Below are 16,659 nucleotides of genomic sequence, written 5' to 3' on the forward strand. Positions count from 1 at the left end.
CATTTTCCCAACCACAGATGTTAGGCTAACTGGTCTATAGTTTCTGCTTTTTGTCTGCCTCCTTTTTTAAATAGGAGCGTTACATTTGCAGTTTTGCAATCTGCTGGGACCTCCCCAGAATCCAGGGAATTTTGCTAAATTACAACCAATGCATCCACAATCTCTGCCGCTACTTCTCTTAAGACCCTAGGATGCAAGCCATCAGGTCCAGGGGATTTATCTGACTTTAGTCCCATTATCTTACTGAATACCACCTCCTTTGTGATTGTGATTGTGATTGTGTTAAGTTCCTCCCCTCCTATAGCCCCTAGACTAGCAACTGTCGGAATATTGTTAGTGTCCTGTACCGTGGAGATGGAAATAGGCGGTCATAATTATGCTGCAGATATTTTGTCCGAAGCATTGGCTGGCCTCCCACATTCTATCCTATGTAAACTTGAGGTCATCCACAACTCGGCTGCCCGTGCCTGTGCACCAAGTCCCATTCACCCATCACCCCTGTGCTCGCTGACCTACATTGGCTCCTGGGTAAGCAACGCCTCGATTTAAAAATTCTCATCCTTGTTTTCAAATCCCTCGATGGCCTCGACCCTCCCTATCTCTGTAATCTCCTTCAGCCCCACAACCAGCTGAGATATCTGCGTTCCTCTAATTCTACCCTCTTGAGTGTTAAGTTCAGAATAACTCCATGAGACTGTGTTGTAAGCTCAAACCATTGTGACCTTGGTCTCTTTAATATAACTCCAAAGTGGGGCAGCAGCGTGGTGGACTGCCTTTTATACCTGCTTGCTCCAGGGTACACAGGTGACCCATGGGTCTCCCACAGGTGTGCCCCCTAGTGTCAAGTCTTACACACAGGTGAGGTTCACATACATAACATTACTTCCCCCAAAGTCTTGAGTACAAGTTATTTACAGGTTGAGGCGATCTGGAGGTCTGCGTTCCCTGGTCGATCGCCTGAGTTGAAATCCTGGCATGGGTGAGTTGGTCGGATCATCGCTGCACGGCAGCTTGACTGGTCTGATCGGACTGTCGGGCAAGGTGAGTTCATCCTCGTGGTTGACAGCGATGTCAATTGCTGGTTGGGTGTGTGTTGGTGGAACATAGATGGTAGGGTCTTCTTCAAACTGTTCTTGGTAGTCTGTCAATCGCAGTTTGGTCTGATCTAGGTGCTTTCTGCACATTTGCCCATTCAACAATTTCACAACAAACACTGTATGCCCCTCCTTGGCTAAGACAATGCCAGCAATCCACTTGGGACCATGACCGTAATTTAGAACAAACACCGGATCATTGACTTCAATGTTACGTGAGGCTGCAGCGCGATCATGGTACACGTTATGCCTGTGCTGCCAGGTTTCTATGTGATCATTGAGATCTAGGTGGACTAAGGAGAGCCTCGTTTTGAGTGTTCTCTTCATTAACAATTCTGCAGGGGGAACCCCGGTGAGCGAGTGGGGGCGCGTCCGGTAGCTGAGCAGGACCCTGGATAACCGGGTCTGCCAGGAGCCGTCTGTTGCGCGTCTCAAGCTTTGTTTGATTGTTTGGACTGCCCATTCCGCTTGGCCGTTGGATGCGGGCTTAAATGGGGCAGACCTGACATGCATGATGCCATTGTGGGTCATGAACTCGTTGAATTCCGAGCTGGTGAAACATGGTCCATTGTTACTGACAAGGACGTTCGGCAAACCATGGGTGGCGAACATGGCCCTGAAGTTTTCAATGGTGGCAGTGGATGTACATGATGACATTATTTATTATACATTCAATCCATTTTGAGTAAGTGTTCACTGCTACTAGATACATCTTCCCTAGAAAGGGGCCAGCAAAGTCTACGCAGGCCCTGGACCAAGGTTTGGAGGGCCATGACCACAGGCTCAAGGGGGCCTCCCTGGATGCGTTGCTCAGCTGTGAGCAAGTGTCGCATTGGTGTACACATGTCTCTAAATCGAAGTCAATGCCGAGCCACCAGACGTGCGACCTGGTGATAGCCTTTATCATCACTATGCCTGGGTGGGTACTGTAGGTCGCGTATAAACGTTTCCCCGCCCTTTTTGGGCAAAATCATGCGAGTCCCCCATAGGAGATAATCCGACTGGACTGACAGTTCATCCTTGCATCGGTGAAAAGGCTTAATTTCATCTTGCATTTCCCCGGGAACCCCTGACCAGCTCCCAGTGAGGATACATCTCTTTACTAGTGATAGCAGGGGATCTTGGCTGGTCCAGGTCCTGATCTGGCGAGCCGTGACGGGTGACCCCTCGCTCTCAAAAGCATCCATTACCAGAAGTAAGTCTGCGGGTTGCGCCATTTCCACTCCGGTGGTGGGCAATGGCATTCGACTGAGGGTGTCAGCGCAGTTCTCAGTGCCTGGTCTGTGGCGGATTACATAGTCATATGCAGATAATGTTAGTGCCCATCTTTGGATGTGGGATGAAGCATTGGTGTTGATACCTTTGCTTTCTGAGAGCAGTGAAGTAAGCGGTTTGTGGTTGGTACTGAGCTCGAACCGGAGACCAAATAGATAATGGTGCATTTTCTTAACACCGTATACACAAGTCAACGCTTCTTTCTCAACCATACTGTCGGCTCTTTCAGCCTTGGATAAACTTCTGGACGCATATGCAACCGGTTGCAGTTTGCCTGACACATATGCTTGCTGTAACACACAACCGACCCCGTACAACGACGCATCACATGCTAGTATTAAGCGTTTACTTGGGTCATACAATACAAGTAACTTGTTAGAGCATAGCAGGTTTCTGGCCTTATTAAAGGCTGTCTCTTGAGATTTACCCCAAACCCAGTCGTCACCCTTGCGTAGCAACAAATGCAAGGGTTCCAGCAAAGTGCTCAACCCCGGTAGAAAGTTACCAAAGTAGTTGAGGAGTCCCAGGAACGCAGCTCCGTCACATTCTGTGGTCAGGGTGCATTCTTGATGGTTTCCGTCTTGGAGTCCATGTGTCTGATGGCGTCCGCCGCAATCTTTCTCCCCAGAAATTCGACCTCTGGCGCCAGGAAAACACACTTGTAGTGTTTCAGCCAGAGTCCCACTCTGTCCAGTCGCTTTAGAATCTCTTCCAGGTTGTGCAAGTATTCGGTGGTGTTGCGACCAGTGATCAAGATGTCGTCTTGGAACACCACTGTGCATGGAACCGATTTCAGCAGACTCTCCATGTTCCTCTGGAAAATGGCCGCCGCTGAGCGAATCCCAAAGGGCATCTGTGGTACACGAACAGTCCTTTGTGCATGTTGATGCACGTCAACTTCTTTGACGTTTCAGCTAACTCCTGTGTCATGTAAGCGGAGGTTAGGTCTAGCTTGGTGAACGACTATCCCCCCTGCTAGCGTTGCAAATAAGTCCTCCGCTTTGGGTAGCGGGTACTGGTCCTGTAACGAGACTCGGTTGATCGTCACCTTGTAGTCCCCGCAGAGTCTGACCGTCCCATCATTCTTTAGTACTGGCACGATTGGACTGGCCCACTCAATGAACTCGACTGGCGATATGATTCCCTCTCATTGAAGTCTGTCCAGCTCGATTTCGACTTTCTCTCGCATCATATATGGGACTGCTTGGGCCTTATGATGAACGGGCCGTGCCCCAGGAACAAGATGGATCTGCACTTTGGCACCTGTGAAGTTGCCGATGCTTGGCTCAAATAACGCCGGAGATTTGTTTAGCACCTGGGCGCATGGGGCGTCATCCACCGAGGACAGTGCTTTGATGTCGTCCCAGTTCCACTGGATCTGGCCTAGCCAGTTCCTGCTGAACAGCGTTGGGCCATTGCCTGGTACACTCCATAGTGGTAAATCATGCACCCTTCCGTCATACGATACTTTCACTGCCGCACTGCCGATAATAGGTATGAGTTCTTTGGTGTAAGTGTGCAGTGTAGTGTGAATCGGGCTCAGTTTTGGCCTCTGTGCCTTGTTACTCCACAGTTTCTCAAAATCCTTCTGGCTCATAATCGATTGACTCGCCCCCGTGTCCAATTCCATGGAGACTGGAATGCCATTAAGTTTGACTTTTAACATTATCGGAGGGCTTTTGGTGGGTGGTGAAGGTGTGTATCCCATACACTTCCTCCTCATCCTCTGGTTGAGTTGCCTCTCCTGCTCATTCAGCGTGATCCGTGCTGGATCGGTCGCTCTCTGCTGACTCTGCCACGTGGTGAGTCCAAGGTCGTTTGCACATTCGCTGGAGGTGCCCCATTGTTCCACAGCCCTTGCACACATAGTGCTTGAATTGACATTTATGGGCTCTGTGACTGCCCCCGCAGCGCCAGCATGTTGTTAATGGATTCACATTAGCACTCCCCAGCGGCCTCTGAGCACCCTAGGCCTGGCCTCTGCGATCGTGTGGACCCTACTATGTACAGTTCTGTCTGTTGATGGCATTATTTTATGCACAGTACTTGCCGGTGAGCTTTTATTCTGTGAAGATATCTATTTTGTGCTCTCGCTCGTGGATGTGAAGGCCTGGGCTGTCGTGATTTTCTTGCTCAGATCTAAGGATTCGGCAGACAGTAGTTTGCGGAGGATGGCCTCATGGCCAATTCTAAGCACGAAAACGTCCCGCAACATTTCCCCCAAAGATCTTGCAAGTTCGTACAGTCCCGCAAGGCGTCTTAGATCGCGACAAAGTTCGCCACGTTCTGGCCTCAGAACGATGGTGCGTGTAAAACTGATACCTGGCCATTAAGATGTTCTCAACCAGTGCACACAGCTCTGCGTAAGTCTTGTCCGTTGGTTTGTCTGGGACCAGTAGATCTTTGAGGAGGCCATATACCGACGACCCGCATGTGGTGAGGAGAATCGCCCTGCGCTTGGGCTCCGTCTCATAGAAACATAGAAAAATAGGTGCAGGAGTAGGCCATTCGGCTCTTCGAGCCTGCACTGCCATTCAATAAGATCATGGCTGATCATTCCTTCCTGCTTTCTCTCCATATCCCTTGATCCCCTTAACTATAAGAGCCATATCTAACTCCCTCTTGAATATATCCAGTGAACTGGCATCAACAACTCTCTGTGGCAGGGAATTCCACAGATTAACAACTCTCTGAGTGAAGAAGTTTCTCCTCATCTCAGTCCTAAATGGCCTACCCCTTATCCTAAGACTATGTCCCCTGGTTCTGGACTTCCCCAACATTCCTGCATCTAACCTGTCCAGTCCCATCAGAATCTTATATGTTTCTATGAGGTCCCCTCTCATCCTTCTAAACGCCAGTGAATAAAGGCCCAGTTGATCCAGGCTCTCCTCATATGACAGCCCAGCCATCCCTGGAATCAGTCTGGTGAACCTTCGCTGCACTCCCTCAATAGCAAGAACGTCCTTCCTCAGACTAGGAGACCAAAACTGTACACAATATTCCAGGTGAGGCCTCACTAAGGCCTTGTACAACTGCAGTAAGACCTCCCTGCTTCTATAATCAAATCCCCTAGCTATGAAGGCCAACATACCATTTGCCTTCTTTACCGCCTGCTGTACCTGCGTGCCCACTTTCAGTGACTGATGAACCATGACACCAAGGTCTCGTTGCACCTCCCCTTTTCCTAGTCTGCCGCCATTCAGATAATATTCTGCCTTCGTGTTTTTGCCCCCAAAATGGATAACCTCACATTTATCCACATTATACTGCATCTGCCAATCATTTGCCCACTCACCAAACCTGTCCAAGTCACCCTGCAACCTCTTAGCGTCCTCCTTACAGCTCACACTGCCACCCAGTTTAGTGTCATCTGTAAATTTGGAGATATTACACTCTATTCCTTCATCCAAATCGTTAATGTATATTGTAAAGAGCTGAGGTAAAGTACTGAGCCCTGCAGCACTCCACTAGTCACTGCCTGCTATTCTGAAAAGGACCCATTTATCCCGACTCTCTGCTTCCTGTCTGCTAACCAGTTCCCTATCCACGTCAGTATATTACCCCCAATACCATGTGCTCTGATTTTGATTTTTTTTAAATTTTCATTTTGATTTTGATCTCAGCCGTGTCCAGCTTGTTCACCACGAAGTACTGGTCAAGATGCTCAATGGGATCATCACCCTCAACAAATCTCTCAAGAATACCAATGGCAACCATTTCCATGTGAAAGTTCATGATCTATAACTCGTCGCCAGTTGTTAAGTTCAGAATAACTCCATGAGACTGTGTTGTAAGCTCAAACCATTGTGACCTTGGTCTCTTTAGTGGGGCAGCAGCGTGGTGGACTGCCTTTTATACCTGCTTGCTCCAGGGTACACAGATGACACATAGGTCTCCCACAGGTGTGCCCCCGAGTGGCAAGTCTTACACACAGGTGAGGTTCACATACATAACATTGAGCATACCTGATTATAATTGCTCAACCATTGGTGGCTGTGCCTTCTGTTGCCTAGGCCCTAAGCTCTGGAATTCCCTCCCTAAATCTCTCCACCTCTCTTTCCTCTTTTAAGACGCTCTTTAAAACCTACCTCTTTGACCAAGCTTTTGGTCACTTACCCTAATTTCTCCTTATATAATTGCATTTTGTTGTTGAAAGGCACTATATCAATGTAAGCCTTTCTTTCTCTGCACAATCTTTCACAATTTCATATTTTTACTGCTTTTCAAATTTTTGATACTCTTTTCCTTTAGTATCCTGTAAACAGAGCTTTGCACAACATTAAAGTCCATAACAGGGCTAAGGGTAAAAAGCAGGGGAATGGGATTAAATGAATAGCTCCACCAAAGAGCGGGCCGAATGGCTTCCTTCTGTGCTGTATCATTCTTGATTCTGCTGTTCCTACAGAAATTCCACTGGTCACTGAACTAGACTTCATAATGTCCTGTACAGTTCAGCATCCTCAATAACAAACAAGGTTAAATATTTAGATTTGCCTCAAACCCCCACTACTGAGAGCCTTGCCCCCATGAACCCTTATAGGGGAGGCCTTGCCTCCCACATGGACTCTTTCAACCAGTGCCAGCAAGTCCCATTTTTATCGGAACCTCGGTATTTTTACATTTTCAATGTTGGTGTATCTCCATTAGTATGATAACAAATTAACATGAAAATGTATCGTGAATTAATGCACCCAAGAACAAAATTGGGTCATAAAATTATACTGAAGACAAAACAGGTTGATGTAACAATTTTTCCTGATACTTTAATGCAAGCTCACCGATTAGTTTTAAAAGCGTTCTGGAGGTTTTAAGCATCCTTGTTCGTGACGCACCTAATGTCACGTGGTTTGTATGACACCATATCACGTGTAACTATAGCGAATATTGTGAATGACCCTTCGCTGCCAGCGCGCAGACTTCACGCCCAGCCACTGCGTGGGACTTGTCTGCACTCCACCTGCCGAGTCCCAACCGCATCACGTGCCACGTAGGCGGCGTGTCTAACAAAAGACTGGCTGAGGTGCGTGCTGGGAATCGGCATTTGTCATCGTGGACGCCGAATCACCGTCAGGCGCATGTGCGTGCGGCGACTTTCGGACTACAACCCCCGTCAGGCATTGCGGCGGCGCTTGATTGGTGGAGGTGTTGTTGAAGGCGACCCAATGGGATGCCAGTATACTGGAGTGGGTACGCGCTGCTGGCGGGGTTGCTAACGTGCATTATGGCGGACGATGTGGAAGGGAACGGTGGTAGCGCTGGCGGTGGTCCGTCCCTGGAGGAGGAGGAGGCGGCTGGGCTCGCGGGTTTCGGGGTTGGCGGGTTGGTCTTGAACGTCTGTCTGTTGCTGCTGGCTTTGCTCGGGGTCTACAGACTGTACCGGAGAAGGAGGGCCGGCGCGGAGACGGAGTGCAAAGAGCCGGCGCTGCCCAAAATGAAGAAACGCGATTTCAGCCTGGAACAGCTGCGTGAGTACGACGGGCTTCAGAACCCGCGTCTCCTGCTCGCCGTCAACGGCAAAGTCTTCGATGTGACCAAAGGGAAGAAATTCTACGGACCCGGTCAGTGCAACAACAAATCACACACCTAATAAACAAAAACACGGGCTGCACACTCACTGCTGGCACCTGCCTGCACAACTTCGCTGTACACTCTTATGCTGATGCTCAACTATGTGCGATGTGTGTATGTGTCTGTCTTTTTGTGGTTGGATTTCCCACTCGTTTATTCTTGGTATATTTGTATGCAAACTGTTCACGTCCAGCAAGAGAGGCAACAAGTTAATAAGGGGGCATATTTTTATTCCTGCAATGCAATATTCATCAGTTCAGCCAGAGACGTGAGAATTAGGAATTTAAATAATTGTTTTTTTTTTCGATCGTTGCAGTTCTCCCCCCCCCCCCCCCCCCAGAAAAAATGCTTCAGAGGATGTGAAAGGCGAATAATTTTCATGGCAAATGCATTGTACAATGAAAGCTCGTTACGGACCTGAGGATGTTTTCGTGCGTAATGCTGGAAGTTGCCTTCATCAGTGGAACTCATGAGATTATAATGTAAAGTTACTCAGCTGCGCGAGTTTGCAATGCAGTTCTTTTCAGGCGCTGAGTGAACACAAGTTTCGAACTGGCGAAGATTGGCTGCTTTTAGGGTGTTGCATTCCCAGACTTTTGCGAAGTTTATCATCTATTAGATGATGTTTTATACCGTATCTTGAGATGGGCAAAAAAGTTGAATGTAACTGAACTTTCATAGAAGAGGCTGGTCGATCTTGTAAATAAGAATCTGTAAATATTACAGTCGTATATAAAAGATTGTGGTACTTTTTTGAGAATTTCTTGGTTTTGGGGAAAGAAGTTGCTAGATTCTGGAAAAATAACATGACATTCTTTGTATATTTTTTTTAATAAACTCAGCTTTAAAGTTTACAGGGTTAATAATGCTTTATAAAAGCCAGAAAGAAAACTGATGAATCTGTGGATGAAATTTGCTTTCATAGAAAATAGGTGCATGAGTAGGTAATTTGGCCCTTCGAGCCTGCACCGCCATTCAATAAGATCATGGCTGATCATTCCCTCAGTATCCCTTTCTTGCTTTCTCTCCATACCCATTGATCCCCTTAGCATTAAGGGCCATATCTAACTCCCTCTTGAATATATCCAATGAACTGGCATCAACAACTCTCTGTGGCAGGGAATTCCATAGGTTAACAACTCTGAGTGAAGAAGTTTCTCCTCATCTCAGTCCTAAATGGCCTACCCCTTACCCTAAGACTATGTCCCCTGGTTCTGGACTTCCCCAACATCGGGAACATTCTTCCCGCATCTAACCTGTCCAGTCCCGTCAGACTCTTATACGGTTCTATGAGATCCCCTCTCCTTCTAAACTCCAGTGAATAAAGGCCCAGTTGATCCAGTCTCTCCTCATATGACAGTCCAGCCATCCCTGGAATCAGTCTGGTGAACCTTCGTTGCACTCCCTCAATAGCAAGAATGTCCTTCCTCAGATTAGGAGACCAAAACTGAACACAATATTCCAGGTGAGGCCTCACAGGCCCTGTACAACTGCAGTAAGACCTCCCTGCTCCTATACTCAAACCTCCTAGCTATGAAGACCAACATACCATTTGCTGCCTTCACCACCTGCTGTACCAGCATGCCAACTTTCAATGATGAACCATGACACCCAGGTCTCGTTGCGCCTCCCCTTTTCCTAATCTGCCGCCATTCTGATAAGTTGTTTTTGTCCCCAAAATGGATAACCTCACATTTATCCACATTATACTGCATCTGCCATGCATTTGCCCACTCACCTAACCTGTCCAAGTCCCCCTCACAGCTCACACCGCCACCCAGTTTAGTGTCGTCTGTAAACTTGGAGATATTACACTCAATTCCTTCATCTAAATCGTCAATGTATATTGTAAAGAGCTGGGGTCCCAGCACTGAGCCCTGCGGCACTAGTCACTACCTGCCATTCTGAAAAGGACCCTTTTATCCCGACTCTCTGCTTCATGTCTGCCAACCAGTTCTCTATCCACGTCAGTACATTACCCCCAATACCATGCGCTTTGATTTTGCACACCAATCTCTTATGCCGGACCTTGTCAAAAGCCTTTTGAAAGTCCAAATATACCACATCCACTGGTTCTCCCTTGTCCACTCTGCGAGTTACATCCTCACACAATTCCAGAAGATTCATCAAGCATGATTTCCCTTTCATAAATCCATGCTGACTTGGACCGATCCTGTCACTGCTTTCCAAATGCGCTGCTATTTCATCCTTAATGATTGATTTCAACATTTTCCCCACTACTGATTAGGCTTAACCGGTCTTTAATTACCGGTTTTCTCTCTCTCTCATTTTGTAAAAAGTGGTGTTACATTAGCTACCCTCCATAGGAACTGATCTAGAGTCGATAGACTGTTGGAAAATGATCACCAATGCATCCACTATTTCTAGGGTCATTTCCTTAAGTACTCTGGGATGCAGACTATCAAGCCTCAGGGATTTATCGGCCTTCAATCCCATCAATTTCCCTAACACAATTTCCCGCCTAATAGGGATATCCTTCAGTTCCTCCTCACTAGACCCACTGTCCCCTAGTACATTCGGAAGGTTATTTGTGTCTTCCTTCATGAAGACAAAACCGAGGTATTTGTTCAGTTGGTCTGCCATTTCTTTGTTCCCCATTATAAATTCACCTGAATCCGACTGCAAGGTACCTACGTTTGTTTTCACTAATCTTTTTCTCTTCACATATTTATAGAAGCTTTTGCAGTCAGTTTTTAATGTTCCCTGCAGGCTTCCTCTCGTATATTTTCCCCCTCTTAATTAAACCCATAGTCCTCCTCTGTTGAATTCTAAATTTCTCCCAGTCCTCAGGTTTGTTGCTTTTTCTAGCCAATTTATATGCCTCTTCCTTGATTTTAACACTATCCTTAATTTCCCTTGTTAGCCCTGGTTGAGCCACCTTCCCCGTTTTATTTTTACTCCAGACAGGGATGTACAATTACTGAAGCTCATCCGTGTGATCTTTAAATATTTGCCATTGCTTATCCACCGTCAACTCTTTAAGTATCCTTTGCCAGTCTATTCTAGCCAATTCACCCCTCATACCATCGAAGTTATCTTTCCTTAAGTTCAGGACCCTAGTTTCTGAATTAACTGTCACTCTCCATCCGAATAAAGAATTCTACCATATTATGGTCACTCTTCCCCAAAGGGCCTCGCACAACAAGATTGCTAATTAGTCCCTTCTCATTATACATCACCCAGTCTAGGATGGCCAGCTTGCTAGTTGGTTTCTCGACATATTGGTCTAGAAAACCATCCCTAATACACTCCAGGAAGTCCTCCTCCACTGCATTGCTACCAGTTTGGTTAGCCCAGTCAATATGTAGATTAAAGTCGCCCATGATAACTGCTGTACCTTTATTGCACATATCCCTTATTTCTTGTTTGATGTTGTCCCCAACCTTTCTACTTCTGTTTGGTGGTCTGTACACAACTCCCACTAGCGTTTTCTGCCCTTGAGGTATTCCTCAGCTCCACTCATACTGATTTCACATCATCCAGGCTAATGTCCCTCCTTACTATTGCATTAATTTCCTCTTTAACCAGCAATGCCATCCCGCCTCCTTTTCCTCTCTGCCTATCCTTCCTAAATGTTGAATACCCCTGGATATTGAGTTCCCAGCCTTGGTCACCCTGAAGCCATGTCTCTGTGATGCCAATTACATCATATCCGTTAACTGCTGTCTGCGCAGTTAATTCGTCCACCTTATTCCGAATACTCCTCACATTGAGGCACAGAGCCTTCAGGCTTGTCTTTTTAACACACTTTGCCCCTTTAGAATTTTGCTGTAATGTGGCCCTTTTTGTTTTTTGTCTTGGGTTTCTCGGCCCTCCACTTTTACTATTCTCCTTTCTATCTTTTGCTTCTGCCTCCATTTTATTTCCCTCTGTCTCCCTGCATAGGTTCCCATCCCCCTGCCATGTTAGTTTAACTCCTCCCCAACAGCACTAGCAAACACTCCCCCTTGTGATGGTGCTGATATCAGTTTAGTGTCACAAGATGGTTATCCGTTACACCACCACAGGTTTGAAGGATTAATAACTGTTCCATTAAGGTTTTCTGTGGTAACGAGTATAATACTGAGTTGTGCTGTGTCTTTGTTGCATGGAATTATGGAACTTTTACTAGAATATAAATACATCCAGAAGATTTCAATAAATTGCATAATCTTCAAGTCTGATTAAATGGTTCTGCCCTGATTTGGTGTTATAAATTTACGTAGAAAGGCCTGGTACCATTTTACTTTCATCAGTAATTTCCAGTAGACAACCATGCATGACTGGATTAGTAATAGTCCTTGGCACAGTGCACTAATGGGCTTGTCACTCTCCTGAAGTTTTCCAAAAAAACCTTACTGGTTCATCTAGCTTGTGCCCAAACTTGCCATGCATCAGTTTTATCGATGCTGTGGACTACAGTTAAGTGCCTCTGCTCCAGAGAGATTGTTCAATGAAAGATTATTTCAAAAATACTCCATCAGTGGTGCATCATTGTGTACCACAACTGAAGGGTGTACTTTAAAAGGCTGAATTATGGAATCGCAGGACATTTTTCTGGAGTCAATCGGACTGTTATTTTGGAAATCTATAAACCCGCCTCAGTAAAGAAAGAACTTGTATTTATATAATGCCTTTCACAACCTTGATGTCTCAAAGCACTTTACAGCCAATGAAGTGCTTTTGAAGTATGGTCACTTGTTGTGTAATGTAGGAAACATGGCAGCCAATTTGCATGCAGCAAGCTCCCACCATCAGCAATGTGAAAATGACCAGATCACTTGTTTTTGTGGTGCTTATTTGAGGGAGAAATATTTGCTAGTACACTGGGGAGAGCTCTCCTGCATTTCTTTGAAATTGTGTCCTGGAATCTTTTATGCTCATCTGAGAGACCAGGCAGGGCCCCGGTTTAACGTCTCATCCAAAAGACAACATCTCTGACAGTGCAGCACTCTTTCAGTATTGTACTGGAGTGTCGACCTAGATTTTATGCTCAAAGTCTCTGGAGTAGGACTTGAACCCACAACCTTCTGACTTGGAAGTGAGTGCTACTGAGCCACGGCTGACACATTGTAGGAGGATCTAGTCCAGAGCATCAGCTTTAGTCCTTCAGCTGCAAAATTGCAGTCACTAACCCTGCTTACTCTACCTTAAAGATTCTTTCTTCCTCTGATGTTTGAATCTGGGTGTTGACTTTTGAGGAAAGGTTGAGTAGTTTGGGCCTCTACTCATTGGAATTCAGAAGAATGAGAGGTGATCTTATCAAAATGTATAAGATTATGAGGGAGCTTGACAAGGTGGATGCAGAGAGGATGTTTCCACTGATGGGGGAGGCTAGAACTACGGGGCATAATTTTAGAATTTAAAACTGATGAGGAGTTTCTTCTCTCAGGCTTGTAAAGCTGTGGAATTCGCTGCCTCTGAGCTTTGGAAGCCAGGACATTGAATAAATTTAAGACCGAGATAGACAGTTTCTTAACCGATAAGGGGTTATGGGGAGCGGGCAGGGATGTGGACCTGAGTCCATGATCGGATCAGCCATGATCTTATTAAATGGTGGAGCAGGCTCGAGAAGTATGGCCTACTCCTGCTCCTATTTCTTATGTTAAGTTGTCATGTTTCCATTGGTAGCTCAGTGGCAGAATTCTGAGAGCTAATGTTCAGCTAAATATGTTCAACTAAATTTGCATATGCAAGCTATGGCCCTAAGTGTGTCTGTTAATATATAAGTCGTGATGTAATTTAAATTTGTTATTTTCTATGGGAGGCTAGCTGGGTCTACCTATACTCACTACAGAACTATAGTAACTATTATAGAATGGAGACTTCTGTCAGTTCTGTGCAGGTTCTTTCAAATTATGATGTAATGTTGTTTTGTATATTTAGTGATTTATAGTGTAGGTAACGTATGCAAACATGTCAGTATGGCAGGGTTATGAACTCAATGGTGGGTAGATTAAGATTTCATGCACATTAAGCTTTCCATTGCATATAAATCATTGTTGTGCCATAAAACCTATGTATTAAAATGTGTTGGAGGGTATTTCTGTTCTCTTGAGGTCTTGGTACTGAATCCTTCAGGTGCACACTAATGCAGCTTACTCATAATAATTCAAGGTCATTTTTTGCGCTAAAGAATTGAATTATACAGTAACTTGATTTAAGCAACATAAATAACGAGGAAGTAGGAATTTAGTGCTAAAACATTAAAATTATCAGATCATATAATCTACCCTTAATTTGAACCAGTAACTTTTGAAGGTTATTTGTCTTGCAGTCCAAATTCAAGAATCTAATTGAAACATTTGCATACTGTTAAGTCAAAAGTTTTACATGACTGATCATTTGTCATCAAATTACTTTGCAAGAAGCTATGAAATGCAGAAAGAAATTGACCCAGAAATTGCGGTCGAAGGCTTCCCGTGGGCGGATGCCTTTGACCTCAACAATTTCTACGTCTTTATCCTGGAGGTTCGGAGTCCTGGGCCTCTACACGAAGGCCTGTGTAGATGCCCACGTATCCCAGGAGCGTATGTGCTTGGTACGCATCACTGGAATCACGTGGGCCGGCCCAACCCAACCCATGTGTTTTTCTGTACTTTAAAGTCTTGCACTGATAACAGACTGTATGCCAGCTTTTATCAGTCATAAGAATTTAAAATGCATTCACTGGGCAGGAATTGGACAAATGGCCCAACTCTCCGCCCGCGGAGGCCTTTTACTTTCGGATGCGGTGGATCTGTCCAGAGGATTCTAGACCGATTGCAGGGAGGTGTTGCTACAGTTGTACAGGGCCTTGGTGAGGCCACACCTGGAGTATTGTGTACAGTTTTGGTCTCCTAACTTGAGGAAGGACATTCTTGCTATTGAGGGAGTGCAGCGAAGGTTCACCAGACTGATTCCCGGGATGGCGGGACTGACCTATCAAGAAAGATTGGATCAATTGGGCTTGTATTCACTGGAGTTCAGAAGAATGAGAGGGGACCTCATAGAAACGTTTAAAATTCTGACGGGTTTAGACAGGTTAGATGCAGAAAGAATGTTCCCAATGTTGGGGAAGTCCAGAACCAGGGGTCACAGTCTGAGGATAAGGGGTAAGCCATTTAGGACCGAGATGAGGAGAAACTTCTTCACCCAGAGAGTGGTGAACCTGTGGAATTCTCTACCACAGAAAGTAGTTGAGGCCAATTCACTAAATATATTCAAAAGGGAGTTAGATGAAGTCCTTACTACTCGGGGGATCAAGGGTTATGGCGAGAAAGCAGGAAGGGGGTACTGAAGTTTCATGTTCAGCCATGAACTCATTGAATGGCGGTGCAGGCTAGAAGGGCTGAATGGCCTGCTCCTGCACCTATTTTCTATGTTTCTATGTTTCTATGTTTCCAAGTTTAGGTGCATGCGCTTTGCATGCCTAAACCCGTAACTTGCAGGGCCCCATAATGGCGCGTTCGCACCTTGTACACGTACGTAGGGGCTGCTAATTCAGTCCCATTAAGTTTCAGTTCCATTGGGTATTGTAGTAATGGAGTAGTCTGAAAAATGTTATCAAATATAAAATATCCACATGGATTCCTGGCAATTTTGAAGCAATTCTTACAATTTCAATGAAAAGATCATTGTTTTGTAAACCCTCAAATACATAGCTTTGTGTAATAACTTTGTATTCTTTTATCTAGTAATTCTCTTGTGGCATTGCTCAAATTAAATTGGAGGATTTGCAATTTTATAAAGACACGAGCATACCATGTAAAAGAGTGTAGCTATAATTGCACTGAATTGTTGAAATGAATCCTGAGTCAGTTACAGGTCAACTTTGCTTTTGAAGTATTTTAAAAGTTTGATTTTGCTGAACAAATGCTTAAGTTACTCAGTTTCGACATTCTGCCTCCTGTGACAGATGATAGCCGTTCGTTTCCTTTGCCATGTGACAGAGGAATGGAGAACTATGATGAATCAGAAGTACTGTTTATATAATTTTTAAAAATTCATTCTGGGATGTGGGCGTCACTGGCAAGGCCAGCATTTATTGCCCATCCCTAATTGCCCTTGAGAAGGTGGTGAAGAGCCGTCGCCTTAAATTGCTGCAATCTTTGTGGTGAAGGTACTCCCACAGTGCTGTTAGGGAGGGAGTACCAGGATTTTGATCTGGTAACATTGAAGGAATGGTGATCTATTTCCAAATCTTGGAGGGGAACTTTCAGGTGATGGTGTTCCCAAACACCTGCCCATGTCCTTTCAGGTGGTGAAAGTTGTGGGTTTGGGAGGTGCTGCCGAAGAAGCTGTGGCGAGTTGCTGCAGTACATCTTCTAGATGATACATACTGCAGCCATCGTGCGCCGGTGGTGGAGTGAGTGAATGTTGGATGGGGTGTCAATCAAGCAGGCTGCTTTGTCCTGGATGGTGTCGAGCTTGAGTGTTGTTGGAGCTGCACTCATCCAGGCAAGTGGAGAGTATTCCATCACACTCCTGAAGTTGGTAGAAAGGCTTTATGGAGTCAGGAGGTGGCGCTTGCTGCAGAATATCCAGCCTCTGACCTGCTCTTGTTGCCACAGTTTTTGTGGCTGGTCCAGTTAAGCTTCTGGTAAATGGTAACCCAGGCTGTTGATGGTGGGAGATTCAGCGATTGTAATGCCGTTGAATATCAAAGGGAGGTGGTTAGACTCTCGCTTGGTGGTCATTGCCTAGCACTTGTCTGGCGTGAATGTTACTTACCACTTATCAG

At 45.6% G+C, this 16,659-nt stretch overlaps 1 protein-coding gene and 1 long non-coding RNA gene across 2 annotated transcripts in view; one reads left to right on the plus strand and one right to left on the minus strand.

Annotated features, from left to right (window-relative positions):
- Nucleotides 1-7,295, minus strand: part of LOC139234685 (uncharacterized) — a 98,850-nt gene extending 91,555 nt beyond the window's left edge. The window contains exon 1 of the long non-coding RNA XR_011588328.1: nt 7,148-7,295. This is a non-coding gene — a long non-coding RNA (uncharacterized lncRNA). The remainder of the gene's footprint in view (nt 1-7,147) is intronic.
- Nucleotides 7,296-7,548: 253 nt separating this feature from the next.
- The window catches only part of LOC139234692 (membrane-associated progesterone receptor component 2-like), a 64,477-nt gene continuing 55,366 nt past the window's right edge, over nt 7,549-16,659 (plus strand). Inside the window, exon 1 of the mRNA XM_070865371.1 lies at nt 7,549-7,927. Within this exon, the coding sequence (XP_070721472.1) occupies nt 7,591-7,927 (337 nt within the window). The 5' untranslated portion in view covers nt 7,549-7,590. The remainder of the gene's footprint in view (nt 7,928-16,659) is intronic.

This window comes from Pristiophorus japonicus, chromosome 2, assembly GCF_044704955.1.
Source record: "Pristiophorus japonicus isolate sPriJap1 chromosome 2, sPriJap1.hap1, whole genome shotgun sequence".
Lineage (NCBI taxonomy): Eukaryota > Metazoa > Chordata > Chondrichthyes > Pristiophoridae > Pristiophorus > Pristiophorus japonicus.